This window comes from Bos taurus, chromosome 26 (genome assembly GCF_002263795.3).
Source record: "Bos taurus isolate L1 Dominette 01449 registration number 42190680 breed Hereford chromosome 26, ARS-UCD2.0, whole genome shotgun sequence".
Lineage (NCBI taxonomy): Eukaryota > Metazoa > Chordata > Mammalia > Artiodactyla > Bovidae > Bos > Bos taurus.
In genome coordinates this window covers 15,986,192-16,012,825 of record NC_037353.1, presented here as the reverse complement: position 1 = coordinate 16,012,825, position 26,634 = coordinate 15,986,192, and the positions used below count along the sequence as shown (strand labels likewise).

Here is a 26,634-nt window from a genome sequence, read left to right as displayed (position 1 = left end):
TAAGTACTCAACAGTGGTTACCCATATTATTTCTCTTTTCACTAGCACAAGTGTTGTTTGTACAATTCCTACCAATATGGCATAAAAAACCTCAGGTTAAAAAAAATTAAAACATATTCCTCCAAAAGATCACATCTAAAATTCAGGCTATCCCTAAATGGATGCTCTATCTGAAATGCTATCTACTCCAGTTTTGGTTCCACTGCTACAGCTATGTACAAGATACAAATTTAAATTACTGGTATGGTTCCAAGTTGACATAATGAGGTTAGAGGCATGAAGAAGAGCAATCATTACAGGCTCCAAAAGAGCTAGCCACTTATAAAATGCCTTGAGGTATAAAATATTTGTAGATTTTTCCTGAGATTATAAAGTGACATTTTGCTACTACGAAATACAGTCCACAGGATAAGAAATTAAAGGTCACAGTTTATCTCTCCTTCCATATCTAAGATACTGAGAAACAGATTTTACATGTTTCTATGCAACCAACAAAGAAGGGCTATCAGATAAAGAAGGTTAAAGTTAAAAAGTTGATCAAGAGTCAAAATACAAGAGGATGTCTTCAATATCTAAGGTAACGTATATAAAATATTCTAGCTTACTATTTATTACCTTCGTAACTTTCAAGGATTCCTTTTTTCTCTCCAGTTTCTCTTTCTTCTTCTGCTCCTACAAGATAATTTTTTCTTAGTGTCAAAAGTGGAAAATGCAAAGTATGAAACACATATCTCAAATAACTTAAGCTCACAATGAAGAAACTGTATACAAAAATTAAAAAAACAAAAACTTGAGCTTTAAGCTTTTTACGAATAGGAAACAGATTTCCTGCCTTAAGCAACTAAAATCCAGATAAAACATACCAATGGTTTTCAGCAACTTTTCATCATGCAGCAAAGGACAGTGAACACTGACAAAAGGGAAACAAACTAGGTGAATCTTCAGACTACTAAGCTTACTGCCTGGAGGCAATGTCCAAGTGCAAACAATGGAGGGGGAACCCAAGTAGAGCTCAGAAGTCTGCGTTGAGAAGACAGAGTGCAAAACTCAGAGGAGCTGGCAAACCAGGGTCAAAGTACCAGAGGGGAGAAAGCAACATACAAAAGAAGCTCTGAAGATCTGCAGTGGCACGCTCAGGCTGAGTACTGATCAGTGTGTGAGTAGAGAAATTGAGGGCCAGAAAAAGAGCAACTAGAAAGCAGGCAGAAGGATCTCTGTGCTCACAAGGGATCAGGAACAGTTCATATTCATATCAGCCAAACGTGAAAGGCCTCTTAACACAGAGAGCATCAAGAAAAACTTTCAGAAGACGGACCAAGTTATTCTTATACTAGAAGCTGTTCCAAAGCCCCCTAACAAAGTTTTAAAAGCAGGACATAAAATGATTCAAATTATTTCCAAGAGGTGGTTAAGGGTATTTGCCTTAGGAGTCATTAAGCTTGGTATTTGTTTTTCTGTTTCCTTTTATCATAGTTTTGAAAAGGGCTCCAACAAAGAAAAAAGAAAATTTAGCAAATGTAGGAAAATCTTCATTGATAATCATCAACTGTGAATGATGGGGACAAAAGGATTTATTGTAGTGTTAACATTAGCCCAAGTTTTTAAATCTTTATATATTATAGTAGACTTAGAAATAAATTATACAGTGTCTTAGATGATAAATGCAATGGGAAGAACAAAACAAGGTAAATGAGATGAGGGAAGAGGTGTCAGGTAACTTTATTTAAGGTTGTCAGGGCAGGTCTCATTGGAAAATATTTAAGCCAAAGCTTGAAGATGATAATGAAGTAAGCCAGGCAGGAATCTACTGAGAGGAGGGTTCCAAGCAGGAAACACACCTGGAACAAGGTCTGCAAGGTAATGGGGTTGAGAGAGGCAACCAGACTGCTTATGGTCTTCTGGCCATCATAAAGACTTAGGCTTTCTTAGAAACAGTGAAAGCTAGAAAGCAGTGAAATATAATTAAAATACTGCATGGGGGGGTGGGGGAAGCACTAAAGAAAAACTCATTCTTCATCCTGTAGAGAATCTTTTAAAACTGAAGGTAAATGAAGACTTTTTCAAACATAAAAGCTAAAAGAACCTGTCACCAACAGAAAATGCAGACAAACCTATAATTACAGAAAACAAATCAGAAGACAGGAAATGAGGAAAGACAGGAAGTGAGGGATGGCAGAGAATTAAAAAGGGGGCAGAATTCAGCCATAAAAAAAGAATCTAATCCTGCTATTTTTTCCCCATGGAAAAGAAATGCAAAAAACCAAAATGGCTGTCTGGGGAGGCCTTACAAATAGCTGTGAAAAGAAGAGAAGCAAAAAGCAAAGGAGAAAAGGAAAGATATAAGCATCTGAATGCAGAGTTCCAAAGAATAGCAAGAAGAGATAAGAAAGCCTTCCTCAGCGATCAATGCAAAGAAATAGAGGAAAACAACAGAATGGGAAAGACTAGAGATCTCTTCAAGAAAATTAAGAGATACCAAGGGAACATTTCATGCAAAGATGGGCTCAATAAAGGACAGAAACGATATGGACCTAACAGAAGCAGAAGATATTAAGAAGAGGTGGCAAGAATACACAGAAGAACTGTACAAAAAAGATCTTCATGACCCAGATAATCACGATGGCATGAGCACTCACCTAGAGCCAGACATCCTGGAATGTGAAGTCAAGCGGGCCTTAGAAAGCATCATTACAAACAAAGCTAGTGGAGGTGATGGCATTCCAGTTGAGCTATTTCAAATCCTGAAAGATGATGCTGTGAAAGTGCTGCACTCAATATGCCAGCAAATTTGGAAAACTCAGCAGTGGCCACAGGACTGGAAAAGGTCAGTTTTCATTCCAATCCCAAAGAAAAGCAATGCCAAAGAATGCTCAGACTACCGCACAATTGTACTCATCTCACACGCGAATGAAGTAATGCTCAAAATTCTCCAAGCCAGGCTTCAGCAATACAAACCGAGACTTCCAGATGTTCAAGCTGGTTTTAGGAAAGGCAGAGGAACCAGAGATCAAATTGCCAACATCCACTGGATCATCAAAAAAGCAAGAGAGTTCCAGAAAAACATCTACTTCTGCTACATTAGCTACACCAAAGCCTTTGACTGTGTGGATCACAACAAAATGTGGAAAATTCTGAAAGAGATGGGAATACCAGACCACCTGATCTGCCTCTTGAGAAACCTATATGCAGGTCAGGAAGCAAGTTAGAACTGGACTTGGAACAACAGACTAGTTCCAAATAGGAAAAGGAGTACGTCAAGGCTGTATATTGTCACCCTGCTTATTTAACTTCTATGCAGAGTACATCATGAGAAACGCTGGACTGGAGGAAGCACAAGCTGGAATCAAGATTGCCGGGAGAAATATCAATAACCTCAGATATGCAGATGACACTACCCTTATGGCAGAAAGTGAAGAGGAACTAAAACGCCTCTTGATGAAAGTGAAAGAGAGTTCAAAAGTTGGCTTAAAGCTCAACATTCAGAAAATGAAGATCATGGCATCCAGTCCCACCACTTCATGGGAAATAGATGGGGAAACGGTGGAAACAGTGTCAGACTTTATTTTTTGGGGGGGCTCCAAAATCACTGCAGATGGTGACTGCAGCCATGAAATTAAAAGACGCTTACTCCTTGGAAGAAAAGTTATGACCAACCTAGATAGCATATTCAAAAACAGAGACATTACTTTGCCAACAAAGGTCCGTCTAGTCAAGGCTATGGTTTTTCCAGTGGTCATGTATTGATGCGAGAGTTGGACTGTGAAGAAAGCTGAGTGCCGAAGAATTGATGCTTTTGAACTGTGGTGTTGGAGAAGACTCTTGAGAGTCCCCTGGACTGCAAGGAGATCCAACCAGTCCATTCTAAAGGAGATCTGTCCTGGGTGTTCTTTGGAAGGACTGATGCGAAAGCTGAAACTCCAGTACTTTGGCCACCTCATGCGAAGAGTTGACTCATTAGAAAAGATTCTGATACTGGGAGGGATTGGGGGCAGGAGGAAAAGGGGATGACAGAGGATGAGATGGCTGGATGGCATCACTGACTCGATGGACTTGAGTTTGAGTGAACTCCAGGAGATGGTGATGGACAGGGAGGCCTGGCATAATGTGATTCACAGAGGTGCAAAGAGTCGGACACGACTGAGCGACTAAACTGAACTGAACTGAATCTTGCTATTTGTGACAATATGGATGGATCTGAGGGCCTTATACTATGTAAAATTAAAGAGAAAGATAAATATTATATAATCTCACATGTGGAATCTTTAAAAAAGAAACAAAAAGCTCAGATAGAGTGAACAGATTAGTGTTGGAGGGTCGGGTGGGACAAAAGGTAGAAATTTCCAGTTATAAAATACACACGTCATGGGGATGTACTACACAGCATGATGACCACAGTGAATAATGTGTGTGCCGCATGCTCGGTTGTGTCCTACTCTCTGCTACTCCATGGAATACAGCCCACCAGACAGACTCCTCTGTTCATGGAATTTTCCAGGCAAGAATACTGGAGTGGGTTGGCATTTCCTACCAGGGGATCTTCCCAACCCAGATGTAAACCTGCATCTCCTGCGTCTCTGCATTGGCAGGCAGATTCTTTACCAGTGTGCCACCATACTTACTGCATATTTGCAAGTTGCTAAGAGAGTCAATCTTAAAAGTGTGCATCGTAAGGAAAAAAAAAATTTTGAACCCTAGTGACACCTATGTCACCCTATGGTGACATTAACTAGACTTACTGTGGGGATCATTTTGAAATATACAGCAATACTGAATCATTACACTGTACACCTGAAATTAAAATAATGCTCTATGTAAATTATATCTCATTAAAAAGGAGACAGAAAGAATTTTGGGGAATTAATGGTTACGTTCATTATCACGGTTGTGGTGGCTTCGTGGGTATACATTTTAAATACGTACAGTTTTGTGTGTATCAATTACATTTCAATAACACATTAAAAAAAAAAGGACTGAGCAAAATAAAATACAAAATTTTTAGCATCCAAAAAAAATCAGTGGAGAGAATAAAAATCAGTCAAAAGGCAAATTTAAAAAATGTTAGTTTATTCATACAATGGAATGCTTCTTAGGAATAAAAATGATCTATTAAATAAATACATATAAGCGAATCTTAAAAGTATGCTGAGCTAAAGAAGCGAGACACCAAAAGAATGTTTTTCCTATGATTCCATTTGTATAATATTCTAGAAAAATCAATACCAATTTATAACTACAGCAAACAGAAATCAGTGGTTGTCTAGGGCCAGAAGGAGAGATCACTGACAGAAGAGAACTTTTGTGGGTAATGGAAATGTTCTTTATCTTGACTGTACTGAGGATTACACAGGTCAAAACTTACCTAACTCTAAATTTTAAAATGTGTGCATTATATTTTATATAATTTATATCTCAATAAAGCTTTTTTTTTTTTTAAGCTGTTAACTATAATCAATCACGCGTACATACCTCTAACTGCTGCTGTTCCATTTTAGTCAATAAAAATTTGGAGTAAATATTGCTTTTTTCAAGCAAATGTTGAAGTCTACGATATCGAATGTCCACGGATTCTCTATCCCAAGACATGCGAGCCTACCCAAAGAAAAAGTTTCCATAATTATTAAGTTTGCTGACATACACTGATCTTTCTGCATAATGCATAACAAAGATGACTAAACAACTGCACTTCAGGTTTAATATATTTCCTATAATTAATAAAAATACTTTTCTAATATTACATTCACTTACTAAAAATGTATATCTTCAAACAAAAAACTAGAATCGCTAAAAAAAAATGATTCTGGGGTTCAATAGGCAATCTGGTAAAATATATTAATAGCTTGGCTACCAAAATATTGAAATTTCAGATACTGAAAACATGGTTATTGGCATTTACGAAACTGAAGGCCCATTTTCAAAATGTCTGAAATTACAATTAGAAAGTAAATATTTAATTCAAGTTGAAATTAAGTTTTTAAAAAACTAAATGATTTCAGAAAAAGAAAAATTTTATATACCAGTTTTATTTGAAAGAGCACTGGAAGTAAAAGATAACCTCATTAGCTAGGGACTAGAACATCTAGTTTTAGAATTTAAATACGATATTGTAACACTTCAACAAGTTAAATCTACTGCTAATTTCTTATAAGCTGCTTTTCTCCTCAGTATTTTGTTACCCAAGATTTGCCCTTACCTTTTAGGTTCCTTTTATTCTCAATCTCTTAGCTTTATCTTTGACCCCTGTACAACTTCTGTTTACAAAACTCTGCTTTTCATATTACTGTCACACACTATCTATTTGTTCATTTATAAAAGTATGCAACATTCTAGTGGCTGAGGAGGATCTCTCAAGTCGCAATAAAAGTAAACAGAAGGCACAAGAGAGAAAACAAAAGCAACAAATAAATAGCATAGTTCAATGATCCACAAACTTTTTTTGGCAAAAGGGCAAATATTTAAATATTTAAGCACAATATGGTTTGTACTGTGAATACTTAAATCTGCCTTTGAACAGTTACAGACAATAAATATATAAACCAAAGTTATGTTCCAATAAAACCTTATTTACATTAACAGGAAGAGGCCAAATCCAGTTTATAAGTGGCCAACTAAATACCGTAATCTGAACTCAAAAGAAAAGCATTAAGTGGGCTGAAAGAGTTGAATATGTACAAATCTTACTAACCAGCAATCCCACTCCTACGTGTGTGTGTGAAATAAATTTAATTCAGTGGTTAAGGCTTGACCTTATAAACCAGACACCATTATACACTGGCTTGTATTTCTCAGATGTTACATCATCTAACTTTTCTTTCAAAACAAATTATTTATTTTCTATTACAAAAGTAGTGACAATAAGACATCAAAGAATAAACCTAATGAAAGTAATATATGTGGATTACAAGAAAATTAAAATTCTTTTAAAATCATCCATAAACTTCTCTGTGCAAATAATCTGTTAGTATCTCATAAACTATTTGCAGTTATTTTAGGATGGCTTTTCTTTTACTATTACCAATATACTACTATGATTCCAACAGTCAGTCACTGAATGCAATGGATATTATAAATGAAATGAAATTACTTGATTTTTATAAAAATAACTATATTTAACTTTGTATATTTTAGTTAAAATCCTTTGTGCTTATCTGCTGCTTTAAGTCTTGTTTCAGAAAAAATTAGCATACATTTTAAAAGTAATTAAACCTTTAACATGCCATCATGGAACAATAATTTATAATATACTTAGACTATGCCAATGGTTAACCTTTAAACCCAGTCTTCCATATTTCAAAATAATTTTGTAGTAAATCTTCTCATCTATCATTCCTCTTTCTTAATTTGTTATTTGTTATACTAAAGTAAATCATAACTTCATCTGTGGAAAGTACTGAGTGCCTGGTGGTAAGTTTCTCTTGATGGGTAATAAGAGTATGCCAATGGATACCATGAGCATAAATTCTTCACTGTCTGTCCCATCACCTCTCCCAAGCCCAGAATTTTTTTTTTTCTTTTTCTTTTTGCAGAGGGGGTTCTATTTCAGTCTACACAATATGAGCTGTTTTCCTTTTACCTTTCCAAGAACCCTCACAACTCTTACCTTTCCCTTCCCCCCACTACAGGGACATTAAGGCTACTCTAAAGACTTCTAGACTAACAATGACTTCTTTCAAAAGGAAATGCAGGTGAAGAGTCAAAGAAAATAACTGTAGCAAATGAATATCAAAATCATTCTCCAGGCTCTTCACAAACCTTCCAATCTCCTAAACCAAAGCAAATGCTTCTCATTAAGAACTTAAGCTAGTTCTTCCTCTCTTAAGTACTTCTAAATATATGCCCATAAATACTGTATTCTCCTAAAAGGAATCATTACTTTTGTATGCTGAATTTTTTTTAACTCCAAAGACCTATAAGAGACATACTGGAATTTTCTCGATAGTCACTGAGGTAAGAATAATTTATGTCAAGGACAAAAAGTAAAAAATTCTTTCAATACCTGTTAATAAAAAGACATTGATAACAATGAACCACAGTCTTTCACCCTTGTACCAACGGGACTGAAAAGAGCTTTATTCATGGACAATCTGAAAAATGAATTTAAAAATTGCTATTTTAAGTTCTATGATGTATAACTTCTAAAGAAAAGCTAGCTGTACCATACCTATCCCTCAAGTGTTAACAATTCCAAAAACATCTTAAAATGACAAAGTGTTCAAAAGCTTAAAAATTTCACTAAAAGGAGAAATTAACTCCCAGTTTAATCAGCAAATGTTTACGGTTCTATAAATTTTGACAAATCTTTTTAAAACTGTTTTTTACTTTTTAAAAATTTTTGGCTGCACTGCAGGGCCTGTAGAAATTTAGTTCCCAGTTTGGGATTGAGCCCACACCCCCTACATTGAAAGTGGACCACCAGGTAATCGTTAAATCACTGGACCACCAGGTAAGTCCCTATTAAAGCATTTTTGAAATGTATCTTTATTATACCTACCTTTCTTCGAATAGCATTTCCTTATCCAACAATCTTCATGGGTTATAAAACTGAACTACACTACTCAAAATTAAGGGTTTATCGTTCTTGCCATCTCTGAAGTTGATTCTACTCTGGACTGTGCTCCAGGATTCATCCTTTACAATTCACCTTGTTACAATAGCCACAAAGTATATTCTATCTATATAGTCATATATGTTTTGTAATATATTATAAAATATTCTTTTACTTTAGTTATAAATTCAACAGACATTTATTATCCTATTATCTGCCAAGTGCACAGTGTACAAAAAAAAACAATGTGATGTGCCCTCAAGAAACAAAGTGAGAAAGTAAGTAATGATAATACTGTGTAACAGAGTACTATGGGAATTCACAGAATGAGTAAAAGTGGTTTACGGTTGACCTCCCAATTCTATTAAAATTTATAAACTTATTACCTTAACCAATTATGGTTAACTACAGATGATCAGTAACAACGGAACTAGAATTTACTGGAGTGAAAGTATTGCAACATGGTTAAAAAGTGTGAATCTGAAACCACAGGGCCTACATTACCATCTCTGCTCTGCCATTTACTAGCTGTGGGACCCCAGGCAACCTCTAGGTGCCTCAGTTTCCTCATCTGTAACACAGAATGAAAACAGAACCTACCTTATAGAATATTTTAATAAAATAATTTATACTAATAATTAAACTATTAGGTTTAATAGTAATAATGAGTTAATAGTAGTATCTACATGATAGAATAGTTGAGAATTCAATGAGTAAAATACATGTACAGCATTTAGAACAGTGACTGACAGTAAATGATCATGAGGTGTTAACAAGGCTAACAAAAGAATCATTACTGATATAAAATAGGAGGGAACCAACTAATGTATTACTTGCCTTTGGAGTACACTACTCCCCAATTTAAGTAGTTTTATAATTACAGGATGTGAATTCAGTATTAATGTCCTTAGTGAGGTATGTTAAAAAAACTCTGGAAGCAGTCAAATTTGAGTTCACTAGTGTGTGACACGATCCCCAGTTGCCTCAGTCTCATCATATTTAACTGGAGATATCAAAAGTATTGATATAATCGTAATACTGGGAGGGCTAAATAAATTATTACAAGAAATCACTCAGTAGGGAGCACATTAAGAGTTGGCAGGTAAGCAACGGGGTGGGACAGTTTTGGAGTTAAATATATTTAAAAACTGAAGCTTTTCAAGAGGTTAAAAACTGCTTTTAGTAGTCTTCAAAATAAGAAAAGCTCAAGGGCAATGTCATTGAAAACGTACAATGGAAAAGAAAGCAAAAGCAAGTTGATTACTTAGGTGGAAAAAGAACACTGAAAAAATTCATTACCGACTTTGGAAGAATTATTATTATGGCTGAATAAGTAATTTGAAATGCTAACTTAAGAGAGATGAGGACACTTTCCAGACCAAGACTATAACTGATAGAAGCATGATTCCAAGCTCGTGCAAAGCTTTCCCAAAAGCAGCATCGATAAAAGCAGCCTGTTTAAAAGTTGATTAAAAAAAAAGACTAGTAAACTGAAGCACACAAACCACACCCCCGAGGACGCATCAGGTTACTACTTAACGACGATGAACTTGATGCCTAAATTACCTTTTCTAGCATCTTCCGCTCTCTCTCTAGCCCAGCAGCCTCAAGCTGTTCTTCCTCCTCTAGCATGGCTGGGGTAATCACGGCAGTCTCCGGCTGTTCAACCACATCTGGAGATAGGGGCCCTGGAAGGGGAGGCGGGGGGTGGGGAGGGGGGTGGGGGGACAGGGCTTTTAAATTGCAGTTTTAAAAAAGGACAAATTACTCCACGTCCTTATTAAACAACCCTTGTCGCCTTCCCAGATGCATTTGACGCAAAAGTTGAAGACCCAGGGGGGGACGCCAGCATTACCTCTCAGAGACTTCCTAGGTCTTCACTATGTCAACTAGTAGTAGCCCGGACCCCAGTTTACAACTGGGGATGTGCAGGAAAACGCAGGTCTCCTGTGTAAAATCTCCCACACTATGCAAACACAAGCAATTTCAGGTGTCCCCTACCCACTCTCCATAGAAAGGGGAAACCTTTCCTCCTCAATCTCTGCCCGGGGTCGGCTCTCCCCGCAGAAGTTCGGCTGCAGTCTCCATGCCGCTCCCCCACCCCCGCCCCGGACGCCGCAGTCCGCGTTGGGAGGCAAGTTCTCCTCACTCACCGCCGCTGTTCGCGGGGCGTTGCGCCGGCATGGCTGGACACACACTCCGGAACCGGGTGCCCTCCTCACAGTGCCTGCAATGCCGCACGCTAAATCCTCACTCGCCGCTCCCCTGTCCTAGTCTCCCGGCCAAGCGCCCAGCCAGAGAAAAACGCGCGCTTCTCCTTCGCGGGAAAACGCCGTCATCTCGCGATGCTTCGTGTTCCCCACCCCGCCCCCGAGTCCCAGAGGCGCGAGATTTGGCGGAGTTTGGTTTTCGTCAGAATCAACTTGGGCGACGGTAAGCGTTTTATGGGGACCTCGGGCTTGAGGTAGATGGATTCTGCTGCAGAAGTTAGCCTTTAGCTTTGTGATGCTGGGCGAGTTTGTCTAGCGAACGGCCCTGTTTCCTTACGTAACTGATGATAATGCCTCACTATGCAGGCTTAAGCAACACTGAACAGTTTGAAAGGCACCTTCACACACTGGCTGATGTGATTTAAACCCCGCCCGCGGATGATCCTTTAGGTAGAAAGAGGTACCGAGTATCCAGGTGAAGATGTGAGAAATACATATTGCCAACTTTGGCCACCATCCGCAGTTAACATTTTGAATGAAAATTCCCCGAAGTGACCCAGAAGAGGGCTCTTTTGTGGCTGGAATAGGAGAGATAGTATGATGATAGAGTTCTTTTTAGAACGTTGTTTCAGGATAAGGGGGATAATGCAGTGATAAACCTAGCGGAGTGGCCAGTAGAAAAGACATAAGGTTCAGGAATTCAGTAGAGGTTCAGTAATTAGAGAAAGTGCCTGAAGGGAGGAGCTGGGCTCTTCTGGCCCCTGGTTTTTACTTCAGTCTTCAGTCCCACACTTTCTTGCCTGCAGTCCCTTTTAACAAGTTCTTGTGCCACCCCCGCCCCAGCCTCAGAATTTACGGTATACCTGCCTTGTAACCATCTGTTTCCTCCATTTCTGACTCCCATGCTATGCTGCTGCTGCTGCGCCGCTTCAGTCGTGTCCGACTCTTTGCGACCCCATAGACTTCAGACTCCCAACTCCTTTACTAATTGTAATTGTACAAAACTTAAGGGTCTACAATGCACTATAACCATCTTCAGCAACCTTTGTTAACACTGAGATTAGCAGAGAAGATTGTTTTTATTCCTACATTATAGGTGGGAAAACATGCTGCCAGAGGATAAATTAACTTAGCCACAAGCTTACAGTCATTTTGTGATAAAATAGTAGCCAAACCCAAGTCTTTTGAAAGCCAATTCAGATTGCATTAAGATAAATAATAACCTCCATTAATAATTACTCTTAAATCCTACCTTTTCTAATCAAGGACAATAGCTATCAGTCAGTCTCACATTACTAAGATTTTCAACCTAAAATCAATTCCAAAATTTTTTCCTAATTTTTCAAACACTACTTTTTACAGGGTTTTCCCCTAATGTGCTGAGTCTTTTCTTGTTCTCTCTTTAGAACTCAATTGTGGCCAACCTACCCAAAACTTTACTTCATCTGTTGCTCTTCCCTACTTTGTTCCTTGTAGTCTGCTCTGCAAGCTTCAGTGATCAGCTCAAGGCCAATAACTTCCCTTCTAATTCCCCAGAGATCAAATGGGGCCGATTTATCCAAACACAAATAGGATGGAATTCAAACAATTTCATCTGATTTTCAAAAGACAGAAATTTCATCTAATATCTGGTCCCACACCTGACACTGTTTGCACTGGTATATCTCCTGACACGTTTGTCACTGTGCTGCGAACTTCCAGATGTACAAGCTGGGATTAGAAAAGATAGAGGAACCAGAGATCAAATTGCCAACATTCAGTGGATCATAGAGAAAGCAAGGGGATTCCAAAAAAACTTATGCTTCATTGACTATGCTAAAGCCTTTGACTGTGGATCACAAAAAACTGTGGAAAATTCTTAAAGAGATGGAAATACCAGACCACCTTACCTGTCTCCTAAGAAACTTATATGCAGGTCAAGAAGCAACAGTTAGAACCTTACATGGAACAATGAACTGATTCAAAATTGGGAAAGGAGTACAACAAGGCTGTATATTGGCACACTGCTTATTTAACTTCTATGCAGAGTATATCATGCGAAATGCCCAGCTGGATGAATCACAAGCTGGAATCAAGATTGTCGGGAGAAATATCAACAACCTCAGGTGGTACCACTCTAATGGCAGAAAGTGAAGAGGAACCGAAGAGCCTCTTGATGAGAGTGAAAGAGGAGAGTGAAAAATCGGGCTTAAAACTCAGCATTCAAAAAACTAAGATCATAGCATTCAGTCCCATCATTTCATAGGAAATAGATGGGGAAAAAGTGGAAGCAGCAACAGATTTTTTTTGGGCTCCAGAATCACTGCAGACAGTGAGTGCAGCCATGAAATTGTGTGGGTTTTCTATTTTATATATAGAAGGCAATGGCACCCCACTCCAGTATTCTTGCCTGGAAAATCCCATGGGCGGAGGAGCCTGGTGGGCTGCAGTCCCTGGAGTCGCTAAGAGTCAGACATGACTGAGCGACTTCACTTTCACTTTTCACTTTCATGCATTGGAGAAGGAAATGGCAACCCACTCCAGTGTTCTTGCCTGGAGAATCCCAGGGACGGGGCAGCCTAGTGCGCTGCCGTCTATGGGGTCGCATAGAGTCGGGCACAACTGAAGCGACTTAGCAGCAGCAGCAGTGTTTATCTGTTAAACTCTTCTTCCCCCTTTGGTAACCTTAAGTTTGCTTTCTATGTCTGATTCTATTTTTTTTGTAAGTTCATTTGCATCATTTTTTAGATTCCACATATAAGTGGTATCATGTATTTGTCTTCTGACCTACTTCACTTAGTACGATAATCTCTAGGTCCATCCATCTTGGTGCTGTCAACAACAAATTGGCACTTTCCATGGGTGCTTGCCATCTACCTCTACAAAGGATGAAATCATGTGCTGCTGTAGCTGCTGACTTTCAACACCCATTGAAGGAGCTCAGAGTGGAGAACAGAAATGCACTCTGTACTCAGGGAAAAATTGGCAGGACAGGTCTTCAGATAGATATTCTAAGAGCTGAGTTTACGAGCCCAATTCTCATATCTAGAAAAACATTAAAATCCTTCATGGTGATGACTGTTCCTTTTGACTAGGAAAGGCTTCATGAGATTGTAGAAACCTTCTGGAAAAATATGTGCTTGATTGCATATATTCTTTTCACCAAAAACCATATGTATACTGACCTTTCTCCCCTGCCTCTTTGAAGCAGTTTCTCAGAACTATCTGCTAAGGTGCTGTCTCGCAGGCTGCAGTCCTCATTTTGCCCCAAATAGAACTTAACTCACAGTTCTCAAGTGGTGCATTTTTTAAGTCAACACTACTAATGGCATTCATTCTTTGTCATAGCTGATGTGTTTGTGTGTATGCATGCACGCATAACACATTCTCTATCCATTCATCTGTCGACGGACACTTAGATTGCTTCCATGTCTAGCCTAGTGTAAACAGTGTTGCTATGAACACTGGGGTGCATATATCTTTTCAAATTTGAGTTTTCATCATTTCAGAATATATGCCCAGGAGTAGGGTTGCTGGATCACATGGTATCTTTATTCCTAGTTTTTCAAGGGATTTCTCTACTGTTCTCTGTAATGGCTATACCAGTTTACATTCTCACCAACAGTGTAAGAGGGTACCCTTTACCCATATCCTCTCCAGATTTATTATTTGTAGACTTTTTGATAATGGCCATTCATACCTCATTGCAGTTTTGGTTTGTATTTCTAGCAAACAGTTTTTTTAAAGGGCAAGGTTTTCTTCTCTCTCTGAAGGGGCTAATTTCCCTGAAATTAAAAAAAGAAAGTTTTTAATCGTTTAAAAACATGATATAATTTTCATCTTTGCATGTTGTGATAGCTTCCCTGATAGCTCAGTTGGTAAAGAATCCACCTGTAACGCAGGAGACCCCGGTTCGTTTCCTCGGTTGGGAAGATCCACAGGAGAACGGATAGGCTGCCCCCTCCTGTATTCTTGGGCATCCCTGGTGGCTCAGCTGGTAAAGAATCTGCCTGCAATGCGAGAGACCTGGGTTCGATCCCTGGGTTGGGGAGATCCCCTGGGGAAGGGAAAGGTACCCACTCCAGTATTCTGGCCTGGAGAATTCCATGGACTCTATAGTCCTTGGGGTCACAAAGAGTGGTACATGACTGGGTGACTTTCACATGTTGTCAAACAGTGAAGTCCAAATAAATGGTTTTAGCACTGTGCGTGCATGCATGTTCAGTTGGTTGTGTCCGACTTTGCTACCCTATGCACTGCAGCCTGCCAGGCTTCTCCAAGCAGGAATATTGAAGTGGGTTGCCATGCCCTCCTCCAGGGAATCTTCCTGACCCAGGGATCAAACCATGTCTCCTGCGGCCCCTGCACTGCAGGTGAATTCTTTACAGCTGAGCCACCAGCACTGTAGGAAAGCAAAATTTGTCACCCCAAAATGTGTCTTTTTGGTGTGAAGGTTAAATTAGGCTAATTATTTTTAAGAAACAGAAGACTCAGTAAGTTTTTCTTGTTACTGCCCCCTTATCTGCCAAAAAAGAATTTTGATAGAGGGTCTATTCTGTAATAGAACTAAGAATATAGACTAGGTGAGGTGGGGAAAACTCTGCAGGGCCGAGAGAGATCAGAGTCCACTCACTGTTCTGCAAGGCCCAGCAAACATCTGTTTACCAAACATTTGCTTTTCATCTCCATGTCAATTGCTTCCCCTTTGAAGTCTCAAACCATACTCCTAACATCTTTGGTTTTCAGCTGAAGATAGTACTTAAGGTGAGGGTTTCAGTCATCTTGGTGAGTTAGTTTTCCTGGGTGGTGTCAGAGGGGAAGAAATTTTCCTCAATCCTTAGTTGTTCAACAGAAAGCAAGAATATATATATAATTGAATTGAATCATATTGTTGTACACCAGAAACTAACATAACACTGTATATCAACTATACCTCAATTAAAGTATGCATATATACATATATATATACACACACACACACACACTCTGCTTATATATATATATGTGTGTGTGTGTGTGTGTGTGTATACTCAAATCAATAACATTATATGAAGGTCATCACTGCAAAAGAAATCAGCAAAAACTATGTGTTCTGATTTTAGAAAGCTATGCTAGTTACTGGAGTCTTCCAGTAGCATTTAAACAATACAATGCAGACCAGGGCTAAAAGGACAATGAGAGAAATATTGATTAGACAGACAAAATATCATATTCAATTTCACATTATCTTGAGGTTTTTAGGAAAGTTATTTTTTTAGTTTTATTTTTAATTGGAAGATGATTACTTTACAATATTGTGATGGGTTCTGCCATCATCAACATAAATCAGCCACAGGTATACATATGTCCCGTCCCTTTTAAACCTCCCTTCCACATCTCTCCCAGGCAAGTTATTTTTTAATTGAAAATATACTTTACCCAAAAAACTGCCATACACTGATCATGTGAATAACGAGTAACTCTATAATGCCTGTATAAGAGGTTTAAGGAAGATACAACTTTCTCACTACCAGTACTGGCAATCTCAAAAGCCAAAAGGCCCAGTCATCCTCAGGAAGAGAAATCTGGAAGAAGAGTTTATTCCCTTTTTATCTCCACATGTAGTTAAATATCCCCCAAATAATGAAGACTCATTTCAAGTAATTACTCTGCTTATAAGTTTTATTTACACAGTAATTGTTAATAGTGGATTTTAGTAAATTCCTTGTATTTACATTTTATATACACATTTATACTTGAAAGGTAAAGAAACTGTACAATAATAAAAATGAGAAAAAGAAATACAGTAACGTAGGCCCAACTTAGGAAACAAATACACAAAAGTAAGATTAAATTTTGGCAGGTAGTACAACCTCAATGAGATTACTGCCAGGGGTTTCGTTCCCTCTATCAGGGCCACCAATACCAAGGAAGTAGTTACCAGAGTTAATATGTCATTCTAAAACCTATTAAGACCCTGAGTACTCCCTCAATATTTTATTACACTACTAGTTTCCACTAAGAAAGCTCCTATGACAGGAGTTAACTTCTGAGGGCTCCATTAGTGGTCCCTAGGCTAGAATGACCCATGGGGTAAAAATACATGGGTACCATCTGGTCCCATATTCCTAAAGAGGCAGTCACTACACTAACAAAGTTCTCAGACTTGTTAGTTTGAAGACTATATACCACTAACAGAAATAGTGTGCTTAAGTGTTGTTTCAAACCAAAGTGCAACATAAAAGCACACTATAAGTGTATTAACCAAATACCATGTTATATAGATATCAATAATAATAAAGTGATTTATTTTAAGCTCAAGAATCAAACATCATAATAAATTTAATGTCAGGTTACCAATAATTAATCATTCCTTTATCCACTATATCATCAAAATTAAACTCATTAGAAAAAAATTAAATTTTTCTTTTACTCTCATTTCCATTGATTAGAAAATTATACACAGGGTTTTACAAGTCACGGACTTGGCTACATGTTGTTTCAAAATTCAAACTGGAATTAACAAATTTTGTTTCTACAGACAGCGAAAAAATTTTAACTAACAAACTTAAAGTCTTGCCAAGTAGCATGCTATTTAAGAACTCTCAGAATTCATTACTTTTTACTCTTACCAGTGAAAAACCTCATTTATATTTATGGACTTACTCCCTCCAAAAAGTCTTCAGTCCATTAAAGTGCAAAGAAATTTTCTTCTACCAGTTAGCTTTCTTAAATTACTAGATGAACAATTTCTTAGACTAGAAACAGAAAAGCTAAATTCCTCTGAGTGACAGAAATTCCTTGAAAAAAAGAAACAATTTCCTTTCAAAAACAGACAGACATGATACTGTGGAAAACACTTACATAAGTGCTAAACAATCTCCTACCAATATTTCCAGTTCCCAAATAACCCAAATTTGCCCCAACGTGGGAATGAATATAAACAACATCAGTGACATAAACACTTTACAATCAAAGTTGCTTATTATTGGTCTATAATATCTTCAAATGTTTGGAACTGGAGATAATATCTGTACTAAGGCGTTTATTTCAAATAGTATTTTAGAAGTTAAAGTAGTATTTAAATAGCCTGTTCTGACCTCCAAAGTGCCTTTATGCTAATAGTTAAAGAAAAGATGTAAAAATTTTGAACTATATCCAAAGCTATTAAAAAATGTATTGCATTAAACTATTCACTCCATATTACGGAGTATGAACTAGCCATTTAAATTTTCTCCTTTGTAAAATGGCTCTCCCTATAAAATACTTTTTAAATTAATACTGTCAATGGGTTACTCATTTACTTCAGCCCCATGGAATTCAAAATCAGTAGTTTTCCATGTCTTGATTCTTTTAGCTTTCTTCAGCATTTTCTACCATGCTTTTTACATAGGAAATGAAAACTTTTATCAAACAACATTTGTTATATTGCAATTATTTTGTTAATTTTGAAGGTTAGCTTTTCAGAGCTGGACTATTATTCTTGTCTCCTTCTTTAATATCCTTCATCACAGATGAAAAGACCTGGAAATTATATAAAGTAAATATTAATGCTAAAAACAACAACCATGCAGATTAAAGAGATTTTAAAATCTATAGTTTATTAACATGAAAAAGCTTTAGCATACATAACTTTGCTCTCTGAAAGAGTCATTCTCAAATCCTCTTGTTTGTTTCAACCCAATTTTATGATAGACAGTTAGATTCCAGTTTTCATCACTTTCCAATATTATAAAATTACTATTAGGTAACAAAACATTTCCTGGACCAATATTCATTTTTTTTTTTTTTTGCATTTTCCCAATATTTATTTTTTTAATTAATTTATTTATTTTAATTGGAGGCTAATTACTTTATAATATAGTGGTTTTTGCCTTACATTGACTGGACCAATATTCTTATATTTTCATTTTCATAAGCAATAAAACTGTGAACTTATGCCTACTGTCCATCATTCATGAAGCAAGTGTTAACACTATTTTTTATGTCATATAACTTTAGACTGTCAATATATTTGCTTCCCTAACAAGATTAAGCATCTAAAAAGTCAGAATCATACATTACATTCTTTTTATTGCAAACCCTTAGTACACATTCAGGTATTTAATACAATTGTTGTCTATTTGAACTACCAAGGTGCTTATATAATTACCCTGGCAAATACATGACTATTGTAGGCTGCACTTCACTAAACTCAAAATATTACTGGACTTACATAAAAAATAAAGCCATAGGTCTGGAGAGGTGAAAGAGAAGCAATATTTTTTTCAAAGTCAAAAATTATTTTTAAAGCTTTTTTTTAAACTTAAGCACTAACATTTGACAAATAGTTAACTTTTTTTTTTTAATTAAAAACAAACTTTTAGTACATCTGTTAGAAGTAGGAAAATGTCACTCTACCTGAGTCCATTTTTTGGTACTATTCTGCATCTGAATGGCTGCAATACAGCTGAACAGTTTTTCTGATGTGATATCTTCTGGCAATTTAGTTAGAAACTGTGCTATGTGAATAAAGTCCATCTGTAGAAGAATATCTTCATATAATCGGAGGATTCCTAATCCAGTCCTAAATAAAAATTCCTCCCCATCTCTGCAAAATACATCCCATACTCGACAGGCCAGATCAAGTGGTAGTGATTTGCTATAGAGTGTGAAGATCCTAAAATTAGGGGGGAAAAAGTCATTAAAATTTTTCATTCATTTATTCAGTCACTCATTAAGCATCTCTATATAAAAAGAAGTGCTTAAATTAGGGCTGAAAAGGCAAATAAGATATGGCTCCTTCCCTCAACTTGAGTAGTGGAAAATTAAGTAATAAATAACAGAAGTATGTGAATTTACAATCTTATGCAGCGATACAGCCTAATACAAACTACAGTGGCAGAATAACCTCATGGTTAAGGGTATGGACACTGAAACCAGTGTACCTGAGTTTGAATCTTAGATTTGCAGTTTATTGATTATGTACCCTGAGTAAGATACTTAACCTTGCTGTGCCTCAGTCTGCTCATTAGTAAACAAAGATAATAAAATTACCTAAATGTAAAGTGTTTAGAATAGTGAATGGCACATAAGAAATGCTCAGTAAAAGTTACTTATTACCGTATGAGGTCAAGTACCTTATATTAGCCTAAATACAAAACCATAAAGCCTGACTTCTCTCCTTTTCTTCCTCTTCACAAATACCTACTGTTTTTCCGTTCACCAAACTTTACTTACTACTTCTTTGGGAGCATGTGTACCTTCCAATAGAATCACCAAAGGTTTTTCCCATCCTTTCTGATAATGTTTGATCATGTCTTTATTCAGTAGTACTTTGGAGTAGCACTGTAGTTGAGGAAGTAGGGGGCGAAAATGCTAGAGAACTTCTCTTGATGTTACCTTGGCAAAGAAGGTACACATTTTTTACACAAACTTTATCTGAGATACTGCTGATGAAACATAAGCAAGGCAACTAACTAAAGGCTCTTCCGCCAAAAAATGAAATAAATCCTCATTAGCACTGCCACTTACTTATTCCTCTTTTTTCTTGCACCATTGGTTCTGGGCTTTGTATGTTACAAGCTCAATGGAATGAAACAAAAATTCATGACTACTTCTTAAATTATAAACACATATTTAATTGCATAACAGAAAGCAGAGGGAATTCCCTCACAGTCCAGTGGTTAGAAGTCTGGTTTCCACTGCAGAGGGCTTGGGTTCTATCCCTAGTCAGAGAACTAATATTCTAAAAGCTGTAAGGCCCGGCCAAAAAAAAAAAAAACCTCCAGAAAACCTAAAGCATACTCTTGGTAGTACAGAGAATACTAACTCACTGTTCAAAATGTGAAAGGGTATTAGAAGTGCCGAAGCAGTTTCTAGTATACAGTACTCACTCAGTATTAATTTCATCCTGCTCCCTTTATCAGTTGTGATCCTGTTTTGGCTCATGTTCACAGTTCTTAAGATGGACAACTGAGCAGTTTTACCACCTTCTTTACAGATTTAGTATTTGATCTTGGTCCTTCAGGTCCCGTAATAGAAAACCCTTCTCCCCATGATCTTAGGTCCTACCCAAAGGAACTCTAATGTTCCTAATGGGAACAGGAGAATACGTTGAAAAATAACTTAGTCTTTTTTTTAAAGTCTAAGTAGAAAAAACCTCAAACAACCATAAAGATAGCTGATCAATGCCATTATCTATATTAAATCTTATCACTTATATGAAACCCACTGATTTTTAATGATTAGGATTTAAGATTTAAATATTTCATATGTACTCTTAACAATCTATCTTAAGATCGACTGCTCTATCTCTTGGGCAAAATTCACCCCCGTCTAAATAATCTACTGCTACTGTTCAGCAGAGTCCTACGCAAACCTTCCAAGTTAGAATACAAGAGCTAGAATTGTAAAGTTAAAAAAAGGCATTAGCACTTAAATAAGGCATCAATACTTGGTCAGAAAACTGGATAAGGCCTTGGAAAAAACAAAGCTCTCAGTAAAGAAAACCTATCATAACTATCATAAACCCTTGTATGTTAAGAATATTAAAGGAATAGCAAACTAATTCTTTCTCAGAGCTTAGTATGTACCTGGCATTGAGTGAGATAATCCATGTAAAACACTCTCAAAACAACTCAGGATAGAGATATTATTATTCCCATTTTATAGTTTGGAAATTGAAATACAAAAAACAGGGATTCTGATTTCAAACCAGAGTTCACATTCTTAATCAAATGCCTCCCAACAAAAATGTGAGGGTTTCTTTATACATAAGAGAAGAGTTTTTCTTATATGTATGATCCTGTGCATCAGATTTACTTTAGGCAAAAAGTTTTACTCTGTTTCCTTTTAATTACTATATTCTATAACTTACCAGTCTATCAAGTATATGTCTGGTGTAAGACTATAAGATTTGAAATGAAGAAATAGTTTGGAGAGATTTTCTTCAAAAAATACTTCAAACGTTGCAAAATATTTCAACATCTAAAGATAGAAATTTCAACAAAATTATTTAAGAGTATACTCGAGAAATTGAGAAATTAAATCCTTACTCATAAGTTAATAGAAAATCTTGCTTAGCACCTCTTTCTGAGTGTTTTCATCAAGCATTCATAAAACTGTAATTCAATGAAAGGCTTATTTTAGATCACCTTGGTCTTCTGATTACTGTATTTTACTCTGTAAGGGCAATCAGACTATAGAAACTGACAAAGAAAAACAATTCATTCTAAATGTTCATACCATGCTGTGATCCACACGAAAAAAGGCTAACTGGCATGGCTTATTCAGGAGATTTGCAAATGCAATGAAGGCATCTGCTTCTTCCAAGTTGAGAATGAGAACTGCTGCTATGAAGGACATCCCTTGGACCTTCAAAGGGAAGAGAAATTAATGCAGGAGATGCAAGACACACAGGTTCAATCTCTGAATCAGGAAGATCCCCTGGAGTAGGAAATGGCAACTCACTCCAGAATGCCTGCCTGAAAAATTCCAGGGACAGAGGAGCCTGGCGGGCTACAGACCATGGGGTCACAAAGAGTCAGACACGACTGAGCAACTGAGCACATACAGTTTTAAAATAAAAGTTTTGTTTTAAAATATCAATATTTAATAAGTGCTAAAAATTAAATCCTTTATGATGAAACTTATAATGAAAAAATTTAAATGAATGTCAACTTAAAAAAATATGAAGGGGTTATGTAATGTTTTTATGATTCTATTATAGAACACATGACCAAAAGAGATTCTCTGTTTAAATTTTACTTTCTTCATAAGATCAGATCAGATCAGATCAGTCGCTCAGTCGTGTCCCACTCTTTGCGACCCCATGAATCGCAGCACACCAGGCCTCCTTGTCCATCACCAACTCCTGGAGTTCACTCAGACTCATGTCCATCGAGTCAGTGATGCCATCCAGCCATCTCATCCTCTGTCGTCCCCTTCTCCTCTTGCCCCAATCCCTCCCAGCATCAGAGTCCTTTCCAAGAGTCAACTCTTCGCATGAGGTGGCCAAAGTACTGGAGTTTCAGCTTTAGCATCATTCCTTCCAAAGAAATCCCAGGGCCGATCTCCTTCAGAATGGACTGGTTGGAACTCCTTGCAGTCCAAGGGACTCTCAAGAGTCTTCTCCAACACCACAGTTCAAAAGCATCAGTTCTTCGGCGCTCAGCCTTCTTCACAGTCCAACTTTCACATCTGTACATGACCACAGGAAAAACCACAGCCTTGACTAGACGGACCTTTGTTGGCAAAGTAATGTCTCTGCTTTTGAATATGCTATCTAGGTTGGTCATAACTTTCCTTCCAAGGAGTAAGCGTCTTTTAATTTCATGGCTGCAATCACCATCTGCAGTGATTTGGGAGCCCAGAAAAATAAAGTCTGACACTGTTTCCACTGTTTCCCCATCTATTTCCCATGAAGTGATGGGACCAGATGCCATGATCTTCGTTTTCTGAATGTTGAGCTTTAAGCCAACTTTTTCACTCTCCACTTTCACCTTCATCAGGAGGCTTTTTAGTTCCTCTTCACTTTCTGCCATAAGGGTGGTGTCATCTGCATATCTGAGGTTTCTTCATAAGGACAGCTTTAATACTACAACCTACCCCATGCCCAAACTTTACTTTCTCCCCAAGCCATGTCATGCTTTTTCTATAATACTTATCACCTTTTAATATAACATGTGATTTACTTATTTGTTGTTGTTTATTGTCTGTCTCCATCTAAATTATAAGAGACAAAAAGGAATCTTTCTTTTGTTCACAGAGCTGAATAAAATACCTAGAACAAAGCCTGGCATATAGCCATAAGCACACAGTACATATTTGTTGAGTGAATGGATGAATAAACAAATGTACAAATGAACATGCAACAAAATAGGGTAAGTTGTATCAGACAGCCACCCTATTGTGAAATCTCTAAAATGTTTCTATTTTAATACAAAGGCAAGAAAATGAAGGTTTTATGATTTCCAGTAAAACATGACAAGTTGAACACACATTTTTCTTTGTCCCCTTCCCTTCCAAATCCAACTAAGATAACAGTAAATAAAATAAGTATTAACCTAGAAGAACAAAAAAGAAAATGGAAAATAATATAGACAGTAGATAAAAGATGTCAATAGCACTTTGGAAATTTTAACTATACAGGGAATATTGAGACTAAAATATGTGCCGAGGAGAAAGCCAGTCAGCAGCAAGCCAATTCAGCCACAAATTCTGGAAGGCTCAAGAACTAAAGTTATCAGGCACCTCTAAAATTGAGAGGAAGGACTAAAACTTGGATTGGTTAAAAATGTGTAAAAGGAGCAAATCCTCTCCTCTACTCTGTATGTACAGGTACCTACCTACCTTTCCTCAACCCAGATGAACATAAGAGGTTTACCTCTAAAGAGACAGTCAGGAAAAGGAGAGTCGGGGAAAAGGGGAGAAGGCAACACAGGATGGATAATAAATAAAAGTTTACAAATTGAATGGTCAAATCCCCAGCTGCTCTCCAAGAAAGCAGGTAATCAGTTTTACAAGCCTCTGGCAGGAAAGGGAAAATTCCTCTCAGAATAAGCTGACAGGACCAAGAAAAAAACCATACAGATACAGACATGTGAGAGCTAATACAACATAAGCTACTATGAGATAAGACAGAGAGACTGTTTATATTCAAAAGACAGATTGAAACACATACTTACATAACCAACATCCGGTCGGTAACATGTATATGCCCCTAATATGCTATGTAAGACATCATGATATGGGCCACCCTTAGAGAAGAGAAAAATGAAATGTCAAACTATACAAATAATTGTTTCTAAGTTAATTCTCAAAAAACATGTTAATTAACTTTATATTTCCTAAATGACTAGTTTTAGTCAGTATACTTAATCACTCTGCAAAGATATGTTCTCAAGTATGGGTAAAAATATTTAATTGTGGAAAACCAAAATAGTCAAATATACTTACTTGATGGATGGATACAAACTATAGAGTTGTATGCAATTTTAAAGACATCTAAAGTTAGCACAATAAATTTATAATGAACACAGATTCTTTCATTTGATATAATACAATTTCAGCAAAAGAAAACCATGAAGACGCAAAATTAAGTTTATTAATAATTACAAATTTTAATCTTAATGGTAAAACGTTCAATCTCACTTTGTCGACATAGAGAAGAATTCCATGAATAAAGACTTGTCATATATACATATAAAATGTAATCGTTACTCTCCTCATAAAATGTAAGCAATTTCATAATAATCTCTGCACAAAAAACAAACCTTCCTATTTCAATAATTCTGAAAAAAAAATTAAGTTTTGGAGCAAACTTCCTTATAGTTTACCAGTTTACTAGGCAAAAATGTTAAAATTCAGATATTTTACAGAATAGAAACTAGACAAAGAAATTCACTTCAGGGAAAACTCATCAAGTACCTTTGTGTGCTATTCGAACTGCAATGCATTCAGTCAGTGGAATAAAATAACAGAAATGCCTTTACTATTTTCCTACTAGTTTTGCCTTTTTTATATAAAGGCATCCAATTTTTATAGTTATGCTTTTAAAAAATAATAGCTATGCATCTAGAGAATTTGTTCCTTTGGATTAAAAAAAAAATAGTTGCTACAAGCTAGTTGAGATACCCTTACCTTCTGAAAGATGTAGAGAGATGGAAATGTACGGGATATGTCCAACTTAATTAATTCTAGACTGGCCTCTCGATCAGCAACAGATACACCTGCATTTGCCAGGTAGATAAAACTGAAATGATTACTCATTATACCAAGATCAGTCTTGTAAACACAGAATGATCACACACACCATGTATGTTACTTAAGGAAAGTTAAAAGCTGAATAATCAATAACTTTAAAGAAACATCACAGCTTTTCCTGGAACTTATAGCCTTAAACCTGTATGCAGGTCAGGAAGCAACAGTTAGAACTGGACATGGAACAACAGACTGGTTCCAAATAGGTAAAGGAGTACGTCAAGGCTGTATATTGTCACCCTACTTATTTAATATGCAGAGTACATCATGAGAAACACTGGGCTGGAAGAAACACAAGCTGGAATCAAGATTGCCGGGAGAAATATCAATAATCTCAGATATGCAGATGACACCACCCTTATGGCAGAAAGTGAAGAGGAAATATAAAGCCTCTTGATGAAAGTGAAAGAGGAGAGTGAAAAAGTTGGCTAAAAGCTCAACATTCAGAAAACGAAGATCATGGCATCCAGTCCCATCACTACATGGGAAATAGATGGGGAAACAGTGGCTGACTTTATTTTTCTGGGCTCCAAAATCACTACAGATGGTGACTGCAGCCATGAAATTAAAAGACGCTTACTCCTTGGAAGGAAAGTTATGACCAACCTAGACAGCATATTAAAAAGCACAGACATAACTTTGTCAACAAAGGTCCGTCTAGTCAAGGCTATGGTTTTTCCAGTGGTCATGTATGGATGTGAGAGTTGGACTGTGAAGAAAGCTGAGCACCGAAGAATCGATGCTGTTGAACTGTGGTGTTGGAGAAGACTCTTGAGAGTCCCTTGGACTGCAAGGAGATCCAACCAGTCCATCCTAAAGGAGATCAGTCCTGGGTGTTCATTGGAAGGACTGATGTTCAAGCTGAAACTCCAATACTTTGGCTACCTGATGTGAAGAGCTGACTCATTTGAAAAGACCCTGATGCTGGGAAAGATTGAAGGCAGGAGAAGGGGACGAGAGAGGATGAGATGGTTGGATGGCATCACCGACTCAATGGACAAGGATTTGGGTGGACTCTGGGAAAGGTGATGGACAGAGAGGCCTGGTGTGCTGCGGTTCATGGGGTCACAAAGAGTCGGACACGACTGAGCGACTGAACTGAACTGAATATGAAGAAAGAATCTATACATTTATCACAAAGTTTTATGGTAAAAGATTTCTGTTTCTAGGTTTTATAAAAGG

At 37.1% G+C, this 26,634-nt stretch overlaps 2 protein-coding genes across 10 annotated transcripts in view; both read right to left on the bottom strand.

Moving 5' to 3' along the window:
- Nucleotides 1-10,863, bottom strand: part of HELLS (helicase, lymphoid specific) — a 42,000-nt gene extending 31,137 nt beyond the window's left edge. The window contains exons 1-4 of one of the 2 annotated variants that reach the window (XM_024985917.2): nucleotides 10,696-10,863; nucleotides 10,109-10,230; nucleotides 5,467-5,589; nucleotides 616-672 (exon numbers count right to left, since the gene is read on the bottom strand). In XM_024985917.2, the coding sequence (XP_024841685.1) occupies nucleotides 616-672; nucleotides 5,467-5,589; nucleotides 10,109-10,230; nucleotides 10,696-10,726 (333 nt within the window). In that variant the 5' untranslated portion in view covers nucleotides 10,727-10,863. The remainder of the gene's footprint in view (nucleotides 1-615; nucleotides 673-5,466; nucleotides 5,590-10,108; nucleotides 10,231-10,695) is intronic. The other variant, XM_024985918.2, reaches the window with a different exon arrangement.
- Nucleotides 10,864-16,367: 5,504 nt separating this feature from the next.
- TBC1D12 (TBC1 domain family member 12) overlaps nucleotides 16,368-26,634 on the bottom strand; it is a 119,272-nt gene continuing 109,005 nt past the window's right edge. For 6 of the 8 annotated variants that reach the window (XM_024985563.2, XM_024985564.2, XM_005225492.5 and 3 more), the window contains 6 exons: nucleotides 25,333-25,421; nucleotides 24,378-24,449; nucleotides 21,937-22,065; nucleotides 21,569-21,678; nucleotides 19,111-19,369; nucleotides 16,375-18,234 (listed from right to left, as the gene is read on the bottom strand). In XM_024985563.2, coding sequence (XP_024841331.1) covers nucleotides 18,166-18,234; nucleotides 19,111-19,369; nucleotides 21,569-21,678; nucleotides 21,937-22,065; nucleotides 24,378-24,449; nucleotides 25,333-25,421 — 728 coding nt within the window. In that variant the 3' untranslated portion in view covers nucleotides 16,375-18,165. Of the gene's footprint in view, nucleotides 18,235-19,110; nucleotides 19,370-21,568; nucleotides 21,679-21,936; nucleotides 22,066-24,377; nucleotides 24,450-25,332; nucleotides 25,422-26,634 lie in introns of those variants that run through there. The other 2 variants (NM_001206699.2, XM_005225494.5) reach the window with 2 other exon arrangements.